General features: G+C 41.3%; 2 protein-coding genes and 1 pseudogene across 2 annotated transcripts in view; 1 reads left to right on the top strand and 2 right to left on the bottom strand.

Moving 5' to 3' along the window:
- The window catches only part of SLC39A9 (solute carrier family 39 member 9), a 61264-nt gene extending 57041 nt beyond the window's left edge, over nt 1-4223 (bottom strand). The window contains exon 1 of the mRNA XM_046009336.1: nt 3482-4223. Within this exon, the coding sequence (XP_045865292.1) occupies nt 3482-3577 (96 nt within the window). The 5' untranslated portion in view covers nt 3578-4223. The remainder of the gene's footprint in view (nt 1-3481) is intronic.
- Nucleotides 4224-4570: 347 nt separating this feature from the next.
- On the top strand, nt 4571-21072 carry ERH (ERH mRNA splicing and mitosis factor). The gene is made up of 4 exons (XM_046007220.1): nt 4571-4702; nt 9833-9920; nt 17102-17222; nt 20773-21072. The coding sequence occupies exons 1-4, from the start codon at nt 4700-4702 to the stop codon at nt 20873-20875; spliced, it is 315 nt and encodes a 104-aa protein (XP_045863176.1). The 5' UTR covers nt 4571-4699; the 3' UTR covers nt 20876-21072.
- On the bottom strand, nt 15135-16554 carry LOC123944775 (annotated as a pseudogene).
- Nucleotides 21073-22641: the final 1569 nt, after the last annotated feature.

Here is a 22641-nt window from a genome sequence, read left to right as displayed (position 1 = left end):
CATTGAAAGAGTGCTAAACTAGTGGTTCCAACTCCTTTACCACATGGAACTTCCTTGGTGTAGGTATGCTTTGGCCTCCAAGTTCAGTTTTTCTCCTTCCCATAGGCTGAAGAAGAGAGCATCTTGATTATCAGTTACTCATAAGTGCTTTCAAGAATCAGAGATTTCTGGGGCGCCTGGGTGGCTCAGTGGGTTAAGCCTTTGCCTTTGGCTCAGGTCATGATCCCAGGGTCTTGGGATTGAGCCCCGCATTGAGCCCCACATTGGGCTCTCTGCTCAGCATGGAGCCTGCTTCCTCCTCTCTCTCTCTGCCTGCCTCTCTGCCTACTTTTTTCTCAAAGCTATTATTTATTCTGTACAAGGTTTCACTGGACATCAGACATTCCTCTACTCTTGCTTACACAGTAAACAAGTGCACATCAGCCCTTTGGCTCAGGTTCACAGGGCTTCCCTGGGGAAGGGGGTCAGGCCAGTTAAACTTGGGGCGTCTTTCTCTGATGCCTCCTTCTGGGAGCATTGGAAAGCTTCAGGCTCCAAGGGGCACAAGCTGGGCCCAGCCATGTGGATGCACAGAGCTCCATGCCTTGGTGCTGAACAGTGTTACTCTCTGTAACAGCACCGAGTTTTGTCCAACTACTCAGTGATCTTTATCTTTCAAATAAATAAATAAAATCTTAAAAGAAAAAAAAAAAGAATCAAAGATTTCTTTTCCTTTGTTTCAGAAATCATTTAGGCATAAAGACAAAGTCACCAGGTCAAAAAGCAAGGAAGAAGTTACAAAAGCATCAAGAAAGTTGATTTGGGGACAAGGAATGTTGAAGAAAGTGACTGAGAGATCAATGTCATGTAAACCTCTTGAGGGTCAGGTTTATCAGGCAGGCACCAACTGCTACAGCAATTTTTGGGTCACTTAATTTTAACTCATTTCTAAATACTAATCCTGCCATAATTAATGGTTTTTTGAACTCTTATTCCTGCCTCTGGGAAATTCTGAGGGAAAAAAGTATTGAGTGACAAAACAGCAGCTAGATTAAGAACATGAATAAATAGCATACCTTTCCATATACATGAAAGTGAACTGCAAAATAAATCAGATTGGTCTCTTTATTTATAATAACACTAGTCCCTAAGAAAAGCCAGATTTCCTTAAAAAGTAAAGTAGTTTAGCCAATGGAGGAGCTTAGGGTAGAAACTGTTCTAAAGGCCGAAACTGTGCTTCCCAACCCCCCATGAATGAAGTTTACTTTTTACGAAATTATCTCACTTGTTTCATGTTACGTCAATTTATAATAGTATAATCTATCTAGAAAAAATGTTTAACTACCAGAAGAAAGAAAACATCGGTTGAATTCTAAGTTGATGTCTAAGTTATATATAACTTCCATTTTTATTCTAAGAGCTCAAAATGCACTGTTCCTGCTGTTATAATAAACAGATATTTTGAATGTGATTTATAGCATTTTAAGGCCTACAGATAGAGAAGATCACTTGGCCATCAATTCAGACAACCATAAATGACATGTCATATAGATTATCTTTATTAATGCCTTGGTTAATTATACCACGCATGTATATTTGGCCTCCTTTACAAATTTAGCTTTGTTCTCAGTGAAAAAGAATATAGCAGATACCTGCATATTGCAAAAATCACTCAAGATAGTTCAAGAAAATACTGAAATTGGAAAAGTTCTAAACATTTTATAGAAATAAAAAGTTTGTTGATTTCTAATTTGAATCAGTTATAATTTCTGATCAAAGTTACCTCAATCAGTTTTTAAATATACAAACCAACTTAAATCTCACAAATGTCAGCCCCAATAGGGTCAATTAAATTTTAATGCAGTTATAAGAAAATACAGTTCATGGCCAAATAAAGCAGGCTCACAAAGTACTGGACAGGTGGCCAAAATAAGTGAAGCAGGCTTCAACATCCAAGGAGGACTGTGACAATCTACTGCTACTCAGCTCTAGCCAACTGTTGTCTTGAGAAAATGCAGACAAAAATCAATAACAATAATAAAAATGAATATTCTGCCACTTACTCTAACAAAATAAGCCTGTGGGCTAGTTGTGGTAGGACTACCAGCTTGCTCTTTCATGAAGCTCTTTCATGGTGGAGAAACTGGGCCTATTTTACTGTGGACCCCTAAGATACTCATAAAATCCTGTTTCCTCCAAATGTAGTAGTTTTTCTCCCTAAAACTTTTGAGCACTGTGCATGCTATGAAGTCTTTATGAAGAACTTATCTGCATTTTCACTGCTTTCATCTTTTCTCCCCACTAGTTAATGTCTGTTCGTTATGTTTGTTCAAGTAATGACAAATGAACAAATTGATCCAAATGTCAAAACACATTCACAAAAATTTCATTTCTAAGCAAAGATTTGAAACAACTTCAAATATGCATTCCAATGCTTCCTTAAAAGGAAATGTGAGTTAAGAGCAATCTAAGTTAGCTTTTTTCTTATCGTTATTCTAATACAAAAAATCAAATCACCAGAAAGCTTTTTTGGATTCTAATCCAAAAAACTACCTTTCCCCCCAAAAACTATGCTTCATTTTCTCAAAAAGAGGAGCTATACTTATTTCTACGCATATGGACAAATAATATTCTCCATTTATGCTTCTTTTTTTTTTTTAAGATTTTATTTATTTATTTGCCAGAGAGAGAGATCACAAGCAGGCAGAGAGGCAGGCAGAGAGAGAGGAGGAAGCAGGCTCCCTGCGGAGCAGAGAGCCCGATGCGGGGCTCGATCCCTGGACCCTGAGCCACCCAGGCGCCCCTCCATTTATGCTTCTTGATAGCAATCCAGAACCTCGATTCCTTGGAACCTCTGGGAATCAGAAGAATGTTATGGTGCCTCTTTCCAGGAAAACGCACAGAGCCCTAAATTTTTGTACGCAATTTCACAAGGTTCATAGTACCCCAGGATAGTCAGTGGATTCACCCACCCCACGTTAAGGACTCTAGTGCTTAAAACAAGGTTCGTTTCTATTATGAAAAGCTATGCGTCTTTTTTTTTTTTTTTTAAGATTTTGTTTATTTATTTGACAGACAGAGATCACAAGTAGGCAGAGAGGCAGGCGGAGAGAGAGGAGGAAGCAGGCTCCCTGCTGAGCAGAGAGCCGGACGCGGGGCTCGATCCCAGAACCCTGGGATCATGACCTGAGCCTAAGGCAGAGGCTCTAACCCACTGAGCCACCCAGGCGCCCAGCTATGCATCTTTTTTTTTTTTTTTTAAGATTTTATTTACTTATTTGACAGAGAGAGAACACGGGTAGGCAGAGAGGGAGCCAGAGAGAGAGGAAGGGAAGCAGGCTCCCCGCTGAGAAGAGAGCCAGATCCAACTATGCATCTTTTTAAGATAGCCTTCCTTAGTAAGACTTTTAGTTCTGATATTGAGAAAGCATCTTCCCTTTACTACTGTCACAACTTCCCAACAGCCATCCTAACAGCTGACAGAAATTTGAGAATTTCTTACCTCAGAGAAATTAACAGCCAAGGGAACGATTCCAGCCACATAACATCCCACCAACATAGCCAGAGACAGCAGACTAATGGAGATGAAATCATCCATTCTGTCCTCCTTTATTTACCCACCGCCACCAGACTACAAATTTTCAGTGGGTTCAAAGGGGCCGGAGGTCCTTAAACGCGTGTGGTGATTCCAAGAGAACAAGTGGACTCGCCAGTTCTTTCGTCCTCCCCACCAGCAGACGTGTTCACGAAACCCCTTTCTCTGGAACGCACCTGGAAATAGCCCCTTTTTGCTGATCTTAGCACCAGAGAGAACTTTCAGCAATCTCAGGTCCCAGCTCCCTGCGTTTTCAGAGGCCAGTCATTGGATTCCCTACGGTTAGCAGTTAAAGGTATGCGGGAGATTTCTTCAGTCGCGTGATGGTGGAACAATCAGTCCACTCCCTCCACAGGCAACGTCCCAGGTGGAAAAGGAGGAAAACCCAAGCAAATTTGTTCTTCCTCCCGGCGCCCCTACGTCCCTGGGGCAGTCCCCGTTAGGCTGGGACCAGCCCACCAGTCCCGGGAAACTCTCCTCCGAGTCTAGAATAGGAAAGAGTCCTGCAGGTCTCTAACGATGGGCTCAGGGGTTCAGCAGCGAAGCTTATACAAAGCTGTCTCTGCCCTATATCCGATGCTGCCCATATTACTCCATTCCACTGGGCCTTGACCCAGAGCCACGGATACTACAGCTGCCATGGCCGCCAAGTGGCACCTCTTCATTACATCCACTTCCGGATTGCTTCACCGCCCCCCTCCTTTTAGAAGAGTACTTCCGGTTTACAACCGACCTATGGCCCGGGATTCTTATGCTACCGCCATTTTTGAGTAGGGCTAATGAAAGATGTTTGGTGTCAGAGCCCATAGCTCTGTTTACTCTAGCCGTATTTCTGATAACGAGAGTATGATAGACTGTGTCTTCACAAGAAATGATATTTTTTCAAGTTCCGCAGTAATTCCCTGTGTATCTCATCGCCCTTATCCAAGATGGCTGAGACAGAGACAGTATCTGCTCTAGCTGCCGGAAATGTATGCGCCTCTATGGTCCAAAAGGCTCTTTCGCGGTGCGTTTCTGACGACTTCCGTCGGCTCCTCTCGCGGGGATTGGCTGTTGGCGGCGTTGCGGCTAAGCTCGTGTGCGGCGGTAGTGTCGGCAGCGGCTGCAGCGAAAGAGTTTGGCGCGATGGTGAGAAAGGCCTCAGCGGCTTCCCGATTCTCCGGCCTTTGGGGTGATCCCAACCCTATACATCTTTTCCCACCCCATCCAGGTCGAGCGTGCAGCTCCCTGGCCCACCAGTTTGTGACTGGACCCTTCCCCTTCCCGCCGCGGACACGCTTGGTCTGGCACTAGGCCCCGGAGCCCGGGTCCGCCCTACGTTTGCGCGCCCGCCTGCGGGCTCCGGCGAGAAGTGCGGTGTGGAGGGTACTCTTTGTCCCAGTTGCTGCTTGGTAGAGGCAGGCGTGGGGATGCTGCTCTTTCCCTCCATACCCCCTGGCCCAATGTAGGAACAATGGCCGAGGGATATCTGACAAACCTGTCCCCAGAGCTGACAGATTGAGTGTACTACACCCAGCGTGTGGGCCGGGAGGGATCGTCTTTGCTTTGTGTGTGCTTTCTTTCTTTTTTTTTTTTAATATTTTATTTATTTATTTGAGAGAGAGACTGTGAGAGAGAATATGAGCGAGGAGAAGGTCAGAGAGAGAAGCAGACTCCTTGTGGAACTGGGAGCCCGATGCGGGACTCGATCCTGGGACTCCAGGATCATGACCTGAGATGAAAGCAGTCGCTTAACCAACTGAGCCACTCAGGCGCCCTGTGTGTGCTTTCTCAACTCCTCTCTTGTTTTTCTGTGCTCTGCCTTTAAATATACATGTAACGTTTTATCTCTTCTCGGAGACCCCAGATGCCTGAGCTGGCGTTTCTCCCAGCCCTCAGTCCTGTTCGTACTCATTCTCTTGGGACCGAAAGTGGAAAAGATAGGCTTAGCTGAGGGTCCAGGTTGTTCAGATCTGAAAGGGGTGGTAGTGGAGTGAGTGGATATTTTGTTTGCATTTTTTATTATATTCCGCCAAAAAGGAGATGGTCCACAGGGATCATGAGGAATCATGGCTACTTCCACACTTCACTTTCGTTTTCTGATCGCTCCAGTTACTGTTAACAAGTTACACAGCTGTTGTTAGCAAGGAACTTTTTGAGGTTGTACTTTTCTGAATTGAGATGTTTCAGTGTTTGATCAAGCATGGTTTCCCAGAGAACCACCAGGAATTAAGAGACTGGGTTTCCAGTTCTTGTTTTGTCGTAACTAACAATGTGACCTTGGACAAGTGTTTCCATCTCTGAGTTTCCTTCTTTCCCTGCCTTTTATGTCACTATTCGGTATTGTGTTATAATGCTTAAAATCTCAGGAAGTGGCAGCAATTAATAACCCATTTTTATTGGGCAAATATCAGTGATAATTCCTTCTCAGTCCAAGTAGCATTAAAAATTAGAATTTGTGTATAAAACAAATAATTAATGGTTCAGTGGTCTTTTTTTAAGATTTTACTTATTTATTTGACAGATAGAGATCACAAGTAGGCGGAGAGACAGGCAGAGAGGAGGGGGGGAAGCAGGTTCCCTGCTGAGCAGAGAGCCCAATGTGGGGCTCCATCCCAGGACCCTGAGACCATGACCCAAGCCAAAGGCAGAGGATTTAACCCACTGAGTCACCCAGGCACCCCTGGTTCAATGGTCTTAAATACCTTTGGCTTTATTAAAAATAAAAACTTTAGGTGTAGGGGTTTTTTTGTTTTTTATTGTTTTGTTTTGGTAGTTTGGGAGAAGCATTTGAAGGTATGGGGAAATCGTATGTATTGTTTTGTAGTAGTAGAATGATTCTTAGAGTTCATGTGCGTGAGACTTAAAAAGTTAGTAACTCAAGATTACTCGTTAAAGTAATTCACTTGTGCCTGGTCACTTGTGCCTGGTAATCAGAGAGAATAAGGATTTTGCTAAGGTAATTCTGTATACCTCTTCCTGATTTAGGTTTTGTAATTTTATTTTTCTATTGTGAGAAATTTAAATACATATGTGTATGCTTGTGTGTACTTACATTGTGCATATGTATTTGTTTTTTAATAAAACCAAATGGCTTCGAAAATAGCTCCAGTAAGGAAAAAGTGATCAAAACTGATTTGAGAAGTTTTATGATCTTAAAATGTTAATAAGAAAGCACTGCCACTTAAAAATAATAATCGTTTTGGTTACAGATTTGTAAATTTAGTCTTTTTTTGTTCTTAGTAGTTTTTAATCCTCATCTTTGCGTAGCAAGTATTGATAATACTGAGCTTTGTCAGAGGTTCATTTTAAGACTAGATGTAAAAATTAGCATAGTGAATAACCATTTCCATATCTTTACTCTTTAAGTAAATTAGTCCCTCAATTTGCATTAGAATGAGAACAAAATTAATATAGTAGCAACTGGTGTGGCTAATGTACAGAGCGAGAGCCATACTGCAGGAATGCTAGTGTGGTTTCTATAAAAATATTTTTTTCTCAACATGTGATCCATCATAACTACTGTTTTTTGAGTAGGTGACTTAGAAGAAATGCTGTGTAACAGTCTAATAAAGTGCTTTCTCTGGTTTATAATGCCTGTTTAACCAAAGGTCTTTTTTTTTTTTTAAGGTATTTTTTTTTTAATATTTTATTTATTTATTTGACAGAGAGAGATCACAAGTAGATAGAGAGGCAGGCAGAGAGAGAGAGAAGGAAGCAGGCTCCCTGCTGAGCAGAGAGCCCGATGCGGGACTCGATCCCAGGACCCTGAGATCATGACCTGAGCCGAAGGCAGCGGCTTAACCCACTGAGCCACCCAGGCGCCCCTTAACCAAAGGTCTTGACTGCTCAGGTCATTATAGGTGAAAATTACCCTTCATCTCTTGTCACCAACGTCTATTTTTATCTCACATCCTCTCAAACTTTTCATCAGGGGTGCCTGGTGGCTCAGTCATTAAGCATTTGCCTTCAGCTCAGGTCATGATCCCAGCGTCCTGGGACAGAACCCCACATTGGGTTCCCTGTTCCTCGGGAAGCCTGCTTCTCCCTCTCCCGCTTCCCCTGCTTGTATTCCCTCTCGCTGTCACTTTCTGTCTGTCAGATAAATAAATAAAATCTTTGGGAGGGGGGAAGGGTTTTCATCACAGTGAGTTGGTTCTTGATGGGGAGGGAGGAATATGAACAATTTCTTTGCTTTTTATATAGTGTTCAGAGTACTGGGTTTTTTGGATGCTTATTCAGAAACTCTAGGTCTCAACTATTCAGTTCCAGTATGTTGATGCTTAAAAATTCTTATCACTTCAAAACAGTTTGGGGGACCTGCCTTAAAGGATTTTTGGAACCCCAAAAAGTAAAAGAGAAAAATATGAATAGTTGGAGGATTGTGTTTACAGTGAGGTTGCATCATACTTGCATTTAATTAATTGACCTTACACACTTGGCAAAAGATTGGAAGGGGCCATAATTTTAATAGATGAGTAGTTCGAAACATTTTTGGTTGTCACGGTTTTGTTCAGGAAGGGGCAGGGGGTTCAAGTGCTACTGGTATTTAGTGGGAATAAGCCAGGGATGCTTCTGAACATCCTACAATGCACGAGACTACCTCTGTTAAGGAGAACCCTTGGGGCACCTGGGTGGCTCAGTGGGTTAAAGCCTCTGTCTTTAGCCGAGCCCCGCATCGGGCTCTCTGCTCAGCAGAGAGCCTGCTTCCTCCTCTCTCTCTGCCTGCCTCTCTGCCTACTGTGATCTCTGTCTGTCAAATAAATAAATAAATAAACTTAAAAAAAAAAAAAAAAGAGAAACCTTCAAGCCCAGATTGTAAAAGTACAGAGACTGAGAAACTGTGAAATAGACCCACTAACAAAAATGTGCCCCCACTGAGCATGATGAGATGGAAGATATTAAGTCTATCTGCTGTTGGAGGCATATTCACAGTCATCACAGTGTGATAATCTATTTCGTGTGATTCTAGTGTTTAAAAATATGTGAAAAAATATTTTATAAAATAAAAATGAAAACTCAGATGGAGGCTGATAAAAGTAGAAAAAGGGAAACACTATTATGACTGTAAGCACTGGATCTGATTTATGTTTTTTCCAACCTTAGCACAACAGTGGAGTCACCTCTTAGCTGGGGCTTAGACTCCAACATGAAGGCAGAAGATAAATGGGCAGTATAAAATTAATAGAGTTAACATTACCCTAGAAAAACCGTTAAACTATTCACCCAGTAGATGACTCACCTTAAGAGTCTCGAAATCACATTTTTTAAAAAAAGTTTTTATCCGTTTATTTAACAGAGAGCACAGCAGTAGTGAGCAATAGGCAGAGGGAGAGGAAGAAGCAGGCCCACCGATCAGGGAGCCCAACATGGGGCTTCATCCCAGGACCCTGGGATCATGACCTGAACTGAAGGCAGATGCCTTAAAAAGTGAGCCACCCTCAGTGGGTTAAAGCCTCTGCCTTCGGCTCAGGTCATGATCCCAGGGTCCTGGGATTGAGCCCCGCATCCGGCTCTCTGCTCCGCAGGGAGCCTGCTTTGAGCCTGCTTTGAGCCTGCTTTCTCCTCTCTCTCTGTCTGCCTCTCTGCCTAGTTGTGATTTCTCTCTGTCAAATAAATAAAATATTAAAAAAAAAAAAAAGTGAGCCACCTAGGCACCCCTCAAAATCACATATTTTTAACCAATTTTTTTTTTAAAGATTTTATTTATTTATTTGACAGACAGAGTTCACAAGTAGGCAGAGAGGCAGGCAGTGAGAGAGGAGGAAGCAGGCTCCCTGAGGAGCAGAGAGCCCAATGTGGGGCTCGATCCCAGGACCCTGAGATCATGACCTGAGCCGAAGGCAGAGGCTTTAACCCACTGAGCCACCCAGGTGGCCTCATCTGAGTTTTTATTAAGAAACTTAATAAGGCTAGAGATAGAAAGTGACCAGTAGAGATAGAAAACAAAGTGCGTTTATGATCTGGTTGGGGACAATGACAGGAAAGAAAAAAAGAGTACAACGTAGTTTATGCTGAATGCTTGCATGCAGTAGGTCCAGCAGTTGGAGAAAGCAGCCCTTAAGGACTGGGAGACCTTACAGAGAAGAGAACTTAGGGAGAAGCTGGCAGTCCACCTTCTGACGCTTGCACAAAGGCATAAATGTAGGACAAGCACCCTAATTAATAATGTTTTAATAACCAATGGTCATTGTGTCATGGCTGAGGATTTTACATTATACTGTGAATTTTTCAAATGTGAGTTGGAGATTTATGTTGAAATCGCTTTTCCCCCTGCAGTCTCACACCATTTTGCTGGTACAGCCTACCAAGAGGCCAGAAGGCAGAACTTACGCTGACTATGAATCTGTGAATGAATGCATGGAGGGTGAGTTTTAACACTAATCAAGAGTTTTTATTTTTGTTTTCCTGACATTCACATTAGAACATGTCTCGTTTAAGAACTGGGCTTATTTTTTCTTCAGACTTCTTGAATTATTCATTTGAACAGGGAAGGAAGTTATTAAGGACCATATTTGTTGAATGTTCAAGCATTGATTATATAATCTTTCTGCTGCAAATATTTTTTTATCCAGCTCATGATTAGAAGGAATGACTTTTTTTTTAACCACAATCAATGACTTTCTGAAGCCTCCCTTTGTTATGTTGATATTCCATTGTTTGTTGTGATATGTAAATATCTTACCAGTTACTCCTAATGTATTGTGGTTAAACTCAAGCACTATAGAGTTGTTAAGACAGGCTCTAGGGATATCTTCAGAACCTGTTAGTCTGGTCATTGAACAAATAAACATTAAAAACTGTTGAGGTTTAGTTATACTCCATCAGAGTGTTAGAAACTAAAAATTAGCTCAGAGAATAAAAGCAAATGGAACCAAGTAAGTATAATTTATTGTGCATTTGATAAGCTGACGCCACCCTGAAGGGATCTATTAGCCCTTAATGTTTCTTTACTCAGTAAACCATTGGATGAGACGGTATAGATTGGATCATCACAAATTGGATTCATCCTTACATTTAATCATCATGTCAAGTAAACCAGTTGTGCACATTCTGCACCCTTTTTAGCAAGTTGTCCATTGTTTATTTCTTCCTATAAAGATTTTTTTTTTTAAGATTTTTTTTTAATTTATTTGACACAGAGAGAGAAATCACAAGTCGGCAGAGAAGCAGGCAGAGAGAGGGGAAAGCAGGCTCTCCGCTGAGGAGAGAGCCGTCGCGGGGCTTGATCCCAGGACCTTGAGATCATGACCTGAGCCAAAGGCAGATGCTTAACCAACTGAGTCACCCAGGCTCCCCATGAACCCAGTATGGATACAGTGACTAACTAAAGTCTATTATTATTACTAACTAAAATCTACTATTAACTAAAGTCTTTTTTATTATTAACAAGAGCTCATTCTTCATGTTGTACAGTTCTTTGGGTTTGACCAAATGCACAACATATACCCGTTGGTATAGTATCATACAGAACAATTTTCAGTTACCCTAAAAATCCCTGTGCTCTACCTGTTCATCCCTCCTCCCCAGTTCACCCTTTGCCCCCGACAACTGTTGGTTGTTGTTCACCTCCTTAGTTTTGCCTTTTCCTGAATGTCATAGAGTTGGAATCATTACCATATGTAGCCCTTTCAGACTGGCTTATTTCACTCAGCAGTATGCATTTGAGGTTCTTTTCATGTCTTTTTAAATTAATAGATTTAGTTTCTTTCCAGTAGTTGTAGGTTTATAGGAAAATTGAAAAGTACAGAGAATTCCATCACACCATTTCTTCCCTACCTTGTCCTTCCAGTTTCCCCTACCACTTACATCCTGTTTCACTGTGGTTCATTAGTTACAGTTGTAGAACCAGTACTGATACATTATTATTGACTAAAAGGCCATAGTTTATATTAGTGTTCAGCCTTTGCTTCGGACATTTTTTGGGTTTTGGCTTATATAATTACTGGTATCTACCATTTACTGCCCTAAAAATCTCTAGTGCTTCACCTGTTCCTTCCCCTAAACTTCTGGCAGCCACTGATCTTTTTAATGTTTCCATAGCATCGTCACCTTTCCAAAATGTCATGTAGTTGAAGTTCTACAGTGTATAGCTTTTTCAAGTTGGCTTTTTCACAAAATAGTGGTTTTTTGTTTGTTTTTAAAGAATTTATTTATTTGAGCACAAGCCAGGGGAGGGGTGGAGAGAGAGAGACAAGCAGACTCCCTACTGAGCAGAGATTCCCAGGGCCCTGAGACCATGATCTGAGCCAAAGTCAGACATTTAACCAGTAGATCACCCACGTGCCCCCAAGAGAGTGTACTTTTAAGAATCGTCAGTATCTTTTGATGGCCTGAAAGCTCATTTCTTTTTATTGCTAAGTGATCCATCGTTTGGATATACCACAGTTTGGTTATCCATTTACCTACTGAAGGACATAGTAATTGCTTCTGGTATTGGCAGTTATGAATAAAGCTGCTACAAACATTCAAGTGCAGGTTTCTGTGTGGACCTATTTTCAACCCTGTTGGGTAGATACTGAGGAATGTGATTATTGGATCATATGGTAAGATTGTGTTTAACTTTGTAAAAAGCTGACAAACTGTCTTCAGATGTGGCTGTACCATGTTGCATCCTCACCAGCAATGAATGAGAATCCCCATTGCTCCACATCCTTCGTAGCATTTGGTGCTGGCATTGTTTCAGATTTCTGTCATTCCAATAGGTAGATAGTGATACCTTGTTTTAATGTGTAGTTTTCTAATGACATGATGTTGAGTATCTTTTCATCATGCTTATTTGCCATCTGTTTATCTCCTTGGTGAGCTGTCTTCCTTGGTGAGCTATCGGTTCAGATCCCTTGCTCACTTTTTTTTTTTTTTTAAGATTTATTTATTTATTTATTTGACAGAGAGAGAGATCACAAGTAGGCAGAGAGGCAGGCAGAGAGAGAGAGGAGGAAGCAGGCTCCCCACAGAGCAGAGAGCCCGATGCGGGGCTCGATCCCAGGACCCTGAGATCATGACCTGAGCCGAAGGCAGCGGCTTAATCCACTGAGCCACCCAGGCGCCCCCCTTGCTCACTTTTTAACTGAGGTGTTTGGTTTTTTTTGATTGTTGAGTTTTATATGAGTTTTTTGTATATTTTGGATGCTAGTCCTATATCAAATGTATGTTTTGCAGAGATTTTCTCTCAGTCTGTGGCTTGTCTTTTCACTTTCTTAATAGTGCCTTTTGAAGCGCAAAAGGTTTAAATTTTGATGAACTCCAATTTATTTTTTTTTTCTTCTGATGGTTTTGGTGCCATATCTGAGAATCCATTGCCTTGTTCAAAGTCATGAAAATCTGTGCCTGTATTTTCTTTCAGGTGTGTTATAGTTTGGGCTCTTACAGTTAGGTCTCTGGGCCATTTATGATGTGAAGTGAGGGCCCAACTTTATTCTTTTGCATGTGACTCTCCAGCTGTCATAGCACCATTTGTTGAAAAGACTGTTCTTTCTTTTTGAGTTTTGTCATTGTATCCTGGTCAAAAAGCAATTGACTGGGGCACCTGGGAGGCTCAGTGGGTTAAAGCCTCTGCCTTCAGCTCAGGTCATGATCCCAGAGTCCTGGGATCGAGCCCCACATCGGGTTCTCTGCTCAGCGGAGAGCCTGCTTCCCCCTGTTTCTCTCTGCCTGCCTCTCTGCCTACTTGTGATCTCTGTCTGTCAAATAAATAAATAAAATCTTTAAAAAAAGAAAAAAGCAATTGACTATAAATGTGAAAGTTTATTTGCAGACCCCCTTTTCTGTTCCATTGATCTGTATACCCATACTTAATGTAGAAGCAGTACCACACTCTTTGTTAGTGTAGTTTCATAGTGAGTTTTGGAATTGGTAATTGTGAGTCTTCCAGCTTTGTTCTTTTTCAAGATCCTTTGGGTTATCCTGGGCTTCTTGTATTTTCATATCAAATTTAAGATCAGCTTGTCAATTTCCGCAAAACTAGGTTGGATTTTGGTAGAGATTACATTGAATTTATAGATCATTTTAGAAGTCATTACCATCTTCTTCTTTTTTTTTTTTTAAGATTTATTTATTTATTAGAGAGTATGAGTGGGGGTGGGGAGCAGATTCCCTGCTGAGCCAGGAGACTGATGAGGGGCTCAGATCTCAGAACCCTGAGATCGTGTCCTGAGCTAAAATCAAGAGTTGGATGCTTAACTGACCCACCCAGGTGTCCCTGTGGAGCATTACCATCTTAATATTAAGTCTCATGATCCATGAATACTAGATCTTCAAATACTTGAAATCTTTACTTTCAGTGACATTTTGTAGTTTTCAGTGTATGTTCTATGCTCTTTTTATTAAATTTATTCCAAGAATTTTATTTTATTTTAAGATTTTATTTATTTATTTGACACACAAAGACAGATTACAAGTAGGCAGAACAGCAGGCAGAGAGAGAGGGGAGAAGCAGGCTTCCTGCTGAGCAGGGAGCCTGATGCGGAGATCGGTCCCAGGACCCTGAGATAATGACCTAGGCCGAAGGCAGAGGCTTAACCCACTGAGCCACCCAGGCGCCCCCACAAAGAATTTTATTTTTTGATGCTGTTGTACATGGAGCTTTTTTTTTTTTTAAAGATTTTATTTATTTGACAGATGACAAGCAGGCAGAGAGAGAAAGGAAAGCAGGCTGGATATAAAAAGTCGAGAGAGTGTCATGCGGGAGCACTGATTTAATGACTAGAGATAGAAAGAACAAACAGGTATTTGAACAAAGCCTGACATTCTTAACACATTTTATGACATTGGCTGGAATGCTCTAAATCCATGAAAGCCTTTGAGAAAATCTTCAATTCCCAGCCCTTTAAAAAAAAGTGTGTTAAGTTCCACCCACCCCACCCCTGAAAAAGAGAAAAAGAAGAAAAAATAGAGAAGTAATGATCTGGACAGATACACAACAGCATGCCTTAGTTCCTCTCATATCCCCAACTGCTATCTGTGATGAAGAATTATCAGAAAGCAGATATTTTTAAAATTCATATATGATCTCGCCAGTGTAAAAAACCATAACAACACTGATCTGGTGCCTCAGCTCACTCTTTGCAGACCGTCTTTTAAAATTCCTAAGGTGTGGTTATACATTTCACATGCATTTGTGAGATATGTAAACGTTACGTTTATATCCCATGTGAGTCAAGCTTGAGGTTTCCTAAATACTGTGCGGTACTAGAAACTTCATGTTGTGTCAAGTCAGTATTAGTATTAAGCGAATGGATTCTACAATGAAATATCATAGACATTTACTGAAAACCAATATGAAAATCTGGCCCAGGAAGACCAGAGCAGAAATATGCCATTTTCTTGATTTAAGATGGTCAGGTGTTTTTTTGTGTGTTTTTTTGTTGTTCTTGTTTTTAAAAAGGCTCTACGCGCTGTTTAAGACAAGTATGTATAAGAAGCTTTTCTGTGTGTGCTGACTTTATCATGACAACTCTAGCTGATTCTTTATGAAGGATTAGGGATACACACCTTCAGCAGTGCACAAGAGAAATAAACTCTGGAAAAGGCAATTTCTTGGGTTTCGAAGGACCGTATTTTTGGAAGTACTTGAGAGGAACGGACAGTAATTCTAGGATTATAGCCGGGAAGGACTGGAAGACTTCAGGAGATGCTTCAGCTTCTTCTAGATTTTGAATGTTGAATAAGCCACTGAAGTGTGAATCTGTATTATCCTTTTCTTTGCAAGAAATTGAATAGCAGCAAGTTTCTCTATCCTGAATAGCAGACAGGTTCATTTTTTCAGTTAGCTGTTTCTCAACCAAGGCATTAGGAAGATCTCTCTTGTTTCCAAGTACTAGCACTGGAATTCCTTGTAACTGTGGTTTATCTAGAAGATGATGTAGTTCATTTCGAGAGGCGTCTATCTTTTCACGATCAGCAGCATCCGTCATATAAACAATGGCATTGACTCCTCTGCAGTACCGTTCCCACATGCTCCGGAATCAGGATTGTCCTCCTATGTTCCAAATCTTTATTGTGATGTTACCTTTAGTTACTTTCCTCATGTTAAAGCCCACTGTGGGAGCCATATCTTTGCTGAACTGACCTGACGCGATGACTTTGACGGACGAAGGTGGTCTTGCCCGAGTACTGCAGCCCCACCAGCGTCAGCTCCATCTCCTCCTTGCAGAATAGCGACTGAAACCAGTCCAGCAGGCGGGAGATGAGTGCCAATGTGATGGCCACCGGGAGGAAGAAGGGACAGGCGGGCGGGAGGACAGCAGCAGCAACGGCTCCCACATGAGTGGGCCTCAGCCCTGACCCCTCAACGGCTCCTCAGGGCCGAGGCGCACCACTGGTGGACACCCATTTTGCTGATTTTTGTTTCCTTTCTACTTCGACCTTTCTGTTCAGTAACTCCTGAGTGATCTCTCTGATCACAGTGTGGTGTGCCAGTACCAGTCAAAAACCCTAACTCGAGAGCTTTTCATAGATCTTTAGTTGAATATTACTTCTTATTTTTTTTTTTAAGATTATACTTATTTATATGACACAGAGAGAGAGAGAGCACAAGTAGGCAGAGAGGTAGACAGAGGGGGAGGGGGAAGCAGGCTCCCCGCCCAGCAGAGAGCCTGATGTGGGGCTCAATCCCAGGACCCTGGGATCATGACCCAAGCCGAAGGCAGAGGCTCAACCCACTGAGCCACCCAGGCGCCCCCAGAGTCCAGTCTCTTAAGTACAGTACTCTTAACATAATCTCTTCCTGGGTGCCAGTTTTTTGTTCATTTGTTTTTGCATTGTATCAAAAGTTGAAAGCAGGATAGAAAAGCCTGTTTGTCATCCTTCATTCCCAAATGTGCTGTTTTTCTTTATTTATTCTGAGTCTTTAGAAATATTTGTTTATTGAAAAACTTGGTAAGACCCACACTGTCATCACTTGTTTGAACTCTCATATGACAAGCCTTTAAAGTTCTTTTAGACTTAGTGGCTTGAAGTAATCATTTTATTTTATTATTAAGGCATAAAATACTGAACATTCTGGCAAATAGATAAAAGAAATTTGCTAGTGACAAGCTAAAACAAAAGTGACCAACTTACTGTTCTTTTCCCAACCTAACTTTTTTTTTTTTTTTTTTAAGATTTCATTTATTTATTTATTTACTTATTTGTCAGAGAGAGAAAGCAGGCGCGTGCACAAGCAGGCAGAGAGGCAGGCAGAGGCGGAGAGAGAAGCAGGCTCCCTTTTAAGCAAGGAGCCCTATGTGAGACTTGGTCCTGGGACCCTGGGATCATGACCTGAGCTGAAGGCAGTGGCTTAACCGATTGAGCCACCCAGGCGTCCCACTCCAGCCTAACTTTATAAAAATAAAGTATTATGGGGGTCCCTGACTGGTTCAGTCAATGGAGCATGCGACTGTCGATCTCAGGGTTGTAGGCTCAAGCCATACATTGGGTTGTAGAGATTACTTTAGAAAGTTAAATCCTTAAAAAAATACTATGGCATGACTATATATATGTTATATATATGCTGTTCATACCTAAAGTTTATACAGTTGTAAGACCTTGTTTTTTCTCCTCTCATAGGTGTTTGTAAAATGTATGAAGAACATCTGAAGAGAATGAATCCCAACAGCCCCTCTATCACATATGATATCAGTCAGTTGTTTGATTTTATTGACGATCTGGCAGACCTCAGCTGCCTTGTGTAAGTATTAGCCACCATATCTCTTAAGGTGTATTTTTCTGTTCATCCAGCCGTTTGAGGTGATTTATGGTATTGTGAGATCACTCTATGCCTGACACTGGTCTTTGCATTTTGACTACTATGTAGTGATATTTCATCTACATATGGCTGATAAGTTAATTTGGCAACATAAACCTAAAGGCCTAAGAGAAGCTTGAGAATTTTGCTAATTGATGGAAGTTGGTATGCAGAGAGAATGCTGAGAAGTTCAAAGTTCTGATCTTGGTTTCTTAAACCAAAGTCATTTGGTTTTTGGGTTTTTTTGTTTCATTTTGGGTTTGGTTTCGTTTTGGTTTTAGGTGGTTTTTTTTTTTTTTTTCTCTCCCTCAAAGTCTTTGTCCTAAAGCAGTTGACAGTTGACTTTGGTTTAAAACTAAGATGATTTTGTTTTCATGACAAAGGAAAAATGAGAATACCTTATAATGAGATGATCTTTAGTCATCAGGTGCTTGAATATTACATACCAGATACTTTCTAGAAGCAAATACGTTTTTGAAATATATATGTCTTACTCACAGGCACTTCATGTGACTCCTGGATTATAGCTGGGGCAGGACCAGGACTTGCTGTCTCACCAATGACTCCTGTTGAAAACTTATATTTTGTTGGAATATTTGAGTTTTACTTAGCTAACTCAAAACATTCCAGTGATTCAGGTCTGGTCTTTAATGAAATATATATTTAAAGGGGTTTTTATTATTTTGTTTTTAAAGATTTTATTTAAGAGAGAGCACAAGTGACAGCACAACTAAGGGCGAGGGGCAAAGGAAGAGGGTCAAGCAAACTCTCTGCTGAACACAGAGTCCTACACAGGACTTGATCCCAGGACCCTGAGAACATGACCTGAGCTGAAGTCAGATGCTTAACCACTGCCCAGGAGCCCCAGTGTGAAAGTTTTTTTTTTTCTTTTAAAGATTTTTTTTATTTATTTATTTATTTATTTATTTATTTATTTGACAGAGGGAGAGAGAGAGAGAGAGAGATCACAAGTAGGCAGAGAGGCAGGAAGAGGGAGGGATGGAGAAGCAGGCTCCCCGCTGAGCAGAGAGCCCGATGTGGGGCTCGATCCCAGGACCCTGAGATCATGACCTGAGCCGAAGGCAGAGGCTTAACCCACTGAGCCACCCAGGCACCCCCCACAGTGTGAAAGTTTTATTGGGACACCTAGTTGGCTTAGTCAGTTAAGCATCTGACTCTTGATTTTTGTCTCAGGTCATTATCTCAGGGATTCAGAATTGAGCCCTGGATTGGGCTCCGTGCTTAGTGAAGTGTCTGCTTGTCCCTCTCCCTTTGCTCCTCCCCCTCATTGTGCACTTCCCCCACCCTGATACAGTTAAATTAAATTAAATCTTAAGTCTGTCCCACCCTGATACAGTTCTGAAAAAATTCTGTTCTTGTTTTAGTTCTTCTCCAGTGTTGATGTAAATATTGTAGTCTATTGTACCATATCTGAAGTAGACTAGATTAACCCTTACTTAATTAGGAAGCACGAAAAAAAGAATATTCAGAGAAAATTATTTAAGTTTTTTGAATATTTCTCATAACAAAAGGAGATTAGTACCCCCTTATTTTATTTTATTTTTTTTGTTAAGCATTTTGTAAAAGTAGATGATTTATGCATTTTTAATAAACCAGATTCTGACCTTACTATTCAGGGGAAGAATATGATAATGGTATAAAACGTTCCTTCTTTGGAGTTTGTCTGTCATGCCAATAGTTGGAGCATAGATTCCTAGCTCAGTAGTTAAGAGTGAGGACTCTGGTCCAGGAGTGTTTTAAGCTTCTGCCTGCCCAAATCAATGAGCTAGTAAGTTGCTTGTTCTTTGGTTTCCTCCGTTGTAAAAAGAAAGGGGAGGTAATGGTATCTACTCGCAGGGCACCTAGGTGGCTCAGTTGGTTAAGCATCTGGTTTGGCTCAGGTCATGACCCCAAGGTCCTGGGATTGAGCCCTGCGTCAAGCTCCTTGCTCAGCAGGGAGTCTGCTTTTCCTTCTCCCTCTGCCTGCTGCTCGCTCTGCTTGTGCTCTGTCAGATAAATTTTAAAAAATAGTATCTACTCATAGGGCTGTAATAAGGATTAAGTGAGTTGATTCAGATAAGTACTAATTGATAATTTAGATATTTTGTTTCTCTAAAACAAAAGGTTGTATCCTTTTGTTTTAGTATCCCTAAGGTTGATGGGTTTTTCAATTTTTAATTTTTTTTTTAAGGCAAAGTGCATCTTTGTCTCTTGGATGCCATGTAGTGTTTCTACCACATGGTACACATGCCTTTGAGACACTGAAGTGATTTGTATTTGTGCAATCTCTGGTTACTTATGGTCTGCTTTTTTATACTCTAGCCTTAGTTTTTTACCCCAAAAATGATTTTAATGTTTAACCAGTGAGATTTCAGTGGTAGGTCACCGGGAATGTTTGTTCTGAGTCTTGTACAGATACTCTGAGTGGTTGGCTATTCATTGATGCGTTGGCCTGAGGCTGCCTGGAGTCCACTGGAGTCTCATTGCTAAATGCTGCCAGTCCTGGCTCTCCTGACCCTAAGCTTCTGATTAGAGCTGTTTTGAAGCTTGTTAGGTCTTCCAGTAATTCTGTACTAGCCTGTAGTATGATTACTTTAAAAAGCAAATCCTGGGGGCACCTGGGTGGCTCAGTGGGTTAAGCCTCTGCCTTCGGCTTGGGTCATGATCTCGGGGTCTTGGGATCGAGCCCCACATCGGGCTCTGCTTGGTGGGGAGCCTGCTTCCTCCTCTCTCTCTGCCTGCCTCTCTGTCTACTTGTGATCTCTGTCAAATAAAATCTTTTAAAAATAAATAAATAAAAAGCAAATCCTGGGGCACCTGGGTGGCTGTCAGTTACACTTCTGCGTTCAGCTCAGGTCATGATCCTGGCATCCTGGCACTGAGCCCTGAGTTGGGCTCCCTGCTCAGTGGAGAGTCTGCTTCTCCCTCTCTGCTCCTTCCCTTGCTTGTGCACTCGTGTGCGCACTCTCTTTCAAATAAATAAACTCTTTTTTTTTAAAAAAGGGCAAATCCTGAGATATAGGTTTAAAGATTTCCTTAACACTTTATAGGGAAGAAGTCTTCATAGTAGTAACATTTTTTTTTAAGATTTTTTAGTTAATTCTAATGAAATTTAGCAAATCTCAAGTTTGTACCAGTGTTTGGTTTTTTGTATTTTAATAATAAAGAAACCATGAAAGTTGTAACTAGATAGGAGAAAGAACACACAGTTTCTGGTCATACTATGTCAAGAAGTAAATGTGTATAACACATTGAGCATTTAACTTAAGGTTTCTAGACCTTGGTTTCTTTTTCTGCTGTAAAATTGTATTTGGTGGTCTAAAGTTCCTATCACTTGAAATTCAGCAGTGATGTAAGCGGCTCATTTAATGTTTTCATTAAGTTCATGTATAAACATGCCCACCTGTACCATTATGGGTCAGTTATAATTTAGGGTTTTAAAAACACAACAGTAATTGACCATTATAACTGTTTCTACCTTTCTGTCCCTCAGTTACCGAGCTGATACCCAGACATACCAGCCCTATAACAAAGACTGGATTAAAGAGAAGATCTATGTGCTCCTTCGTCGGCAGGCTCAACAGGCCGGGAAATAGTTGAGTTGGAAGCAGCAGGGGGATGGGGGTGGGCTTGGAACACAGGTGTGTACAGCGTGCTGTAGTGGAAGTTTTGTATTATAGTAATCCTGTTTCCATTTTGGTATACTCTAGCCAGGATTGAATGTATTAGATGAAATGTGAGGATCTTGTTCAATCTGAAACCCCCATTGCCCCCTTCCCTCCCACCTTTTTTTTTTTACTTAAACATTTTTATGATAATTTAGATGGAGGTTGTTTGTCAGTTAATGTTGGTTCCAATCCTTCAAACTGTTCATATCTGCTTTATAACATTCACTGTACTAACCCTTCTTCAGATTGGGGTGGGGGGTGGTGGCAGTTTAGTTATGTCCTCAAGATAAAGTCTTAGTGAAAAAATGAATAAATGTTCTTTAGTTATATTTTCCCCTTGAGTGATTTTTTTTCTTGGTCTCTGAACATTGAATTTCCTTACAAAGTATCAGTTTCAAAACCATTAGGCTGCCACACAGAGAATTTGGAGAAACCTTGTATGTATGTGTTGAGTACATTTCACTGTGGTTTATGTGAAGCTAACAAGCTTTCCCCTCCTTTTTCCAGGCTAATAAGTAAGTCTTGATTGTAGCTCCAAGGTTTGTACTTGCTATTGATGCAAATGTTATGAAGGGTTTTTCTGGTGACATAGCTTGTCTGTAGTAGCAGCCAGGTTCTTAGTTTGGTAATGTTCTCTTTCTGGGAGGTTCTCGTGCCCTTCTCAGTCTTCAGCACTTGAACAGTGTTTACCACTCCTGTATGAAAGTGTGAAGGTGACAGAACGACCAAAGAAAAGGACAAGATAATCTTGCTTTTTTAAAGAGTGTTGATCTCATTGTGACTCAAACGTACGCTGTACTGTACCTCCAGTCATCCCAAATGTGCAAACATTCCCCAATTCAGCTGTTCTCACACTTAACCAACAGCCAGTATCTTTACACACTCCTTAAGATTGGCATTTTCTTTGGAGGCTTTGTGATCGGTCTTCCCCATGTCCCTAGCCCTACTTCCACGTTAGAGCCTTAACTATTTTTCTTATTTTATGCAGAATGAAATTCTGAGTTCATAGTTTTGTGTGCTCACTTAATCTGTAGATTAGTTTTTGTATTAAGAAATGTCATCACTGGGGCACCTGGGTGGCTCAGTAAGTTAAGCGGCTGCCTTTGATTCAGGTCATGATCCCAAGGTCCTGGGATTGAACCCCCTGTTGGGCTCCTGCTTATTAGGGAGTCTGCTTCTCCCTCTTCCTCTGCCTGCTGCTCTGCCTACTTGTGCTCTCTATCAAATAAATAAATAAAATCTTATTTTAAAAAACATCATCACTGTACCAAAGGATCATTAGAATTAGGGTGCTTGGGGGCAGTTGGGTGGCTCAGTCATTAGGCATCTGCCCCCAACTCAGGTCATGATCCCAGGGTCCTGGGATCAAGCCCTGCATCAGCCTCCCTGCTACTCCCTCTCCCACTTTCCCTGCCTGTGCTCCCTCTCTTGATGTGTCTCTGTCAAATAAATAAATAAAATCTTTTTTAAAAGTTAGGGTGCTTGGCATGCCTGGGTGGTACAGTTGGTTAAGTGTCTGCCTTTGCCTCATCACTGATCCTGAACTCTGGGATCAAGCCCCACTTTGGGCTCTCTGTTCAGCAGGGAGTCTGCTTCTCCCTCTCCCTCTGCTCCTCCTCCCTGCTTGGGCTTTCTCTCTCTGTCAAATAAAGTTTTCTAAAAAATAAATTAAGGTGCATAACACACTAAGTTAC

Source organism: Meles meles, chromosome 6, assembly GCF_922984935.1.
Source record: "Meles meles chromosome 6, mMelMel3.1 paternal haplotype, whole genome shotgun sequence".
Classification (NCBI taxonomy): domain Eukaryota; kingdom Metazoa; phylum Chordata; class Mammalia; order Carnivora; family Mustelidae; genus Meles; species Meles meles.
Note: the sequence above shows the minus strand (reverse complement) of the source record. Positions and strands in the feature narration are given on the sequence as shown.

Bases quoted from the DNA above. Each gene is read 5' to 3' on its own strand.
- ERH (XM_046007220.1), top strand. The intron at 9,921-17,101 runs GTGAGTTTTAAC...CTCCTCTCATAG, and splicing joins TGTGAATGAATGCATGGAGG to GTGTTTGTAAAATGTATGAA. The intron at 17,223-20,772 runs GTAAGTATTAGC...TCTGTCCCTCAG, and splicing joins GCAGACCTCAGCTGCCTTGT to TTACCGAGCTGATACCCAGA.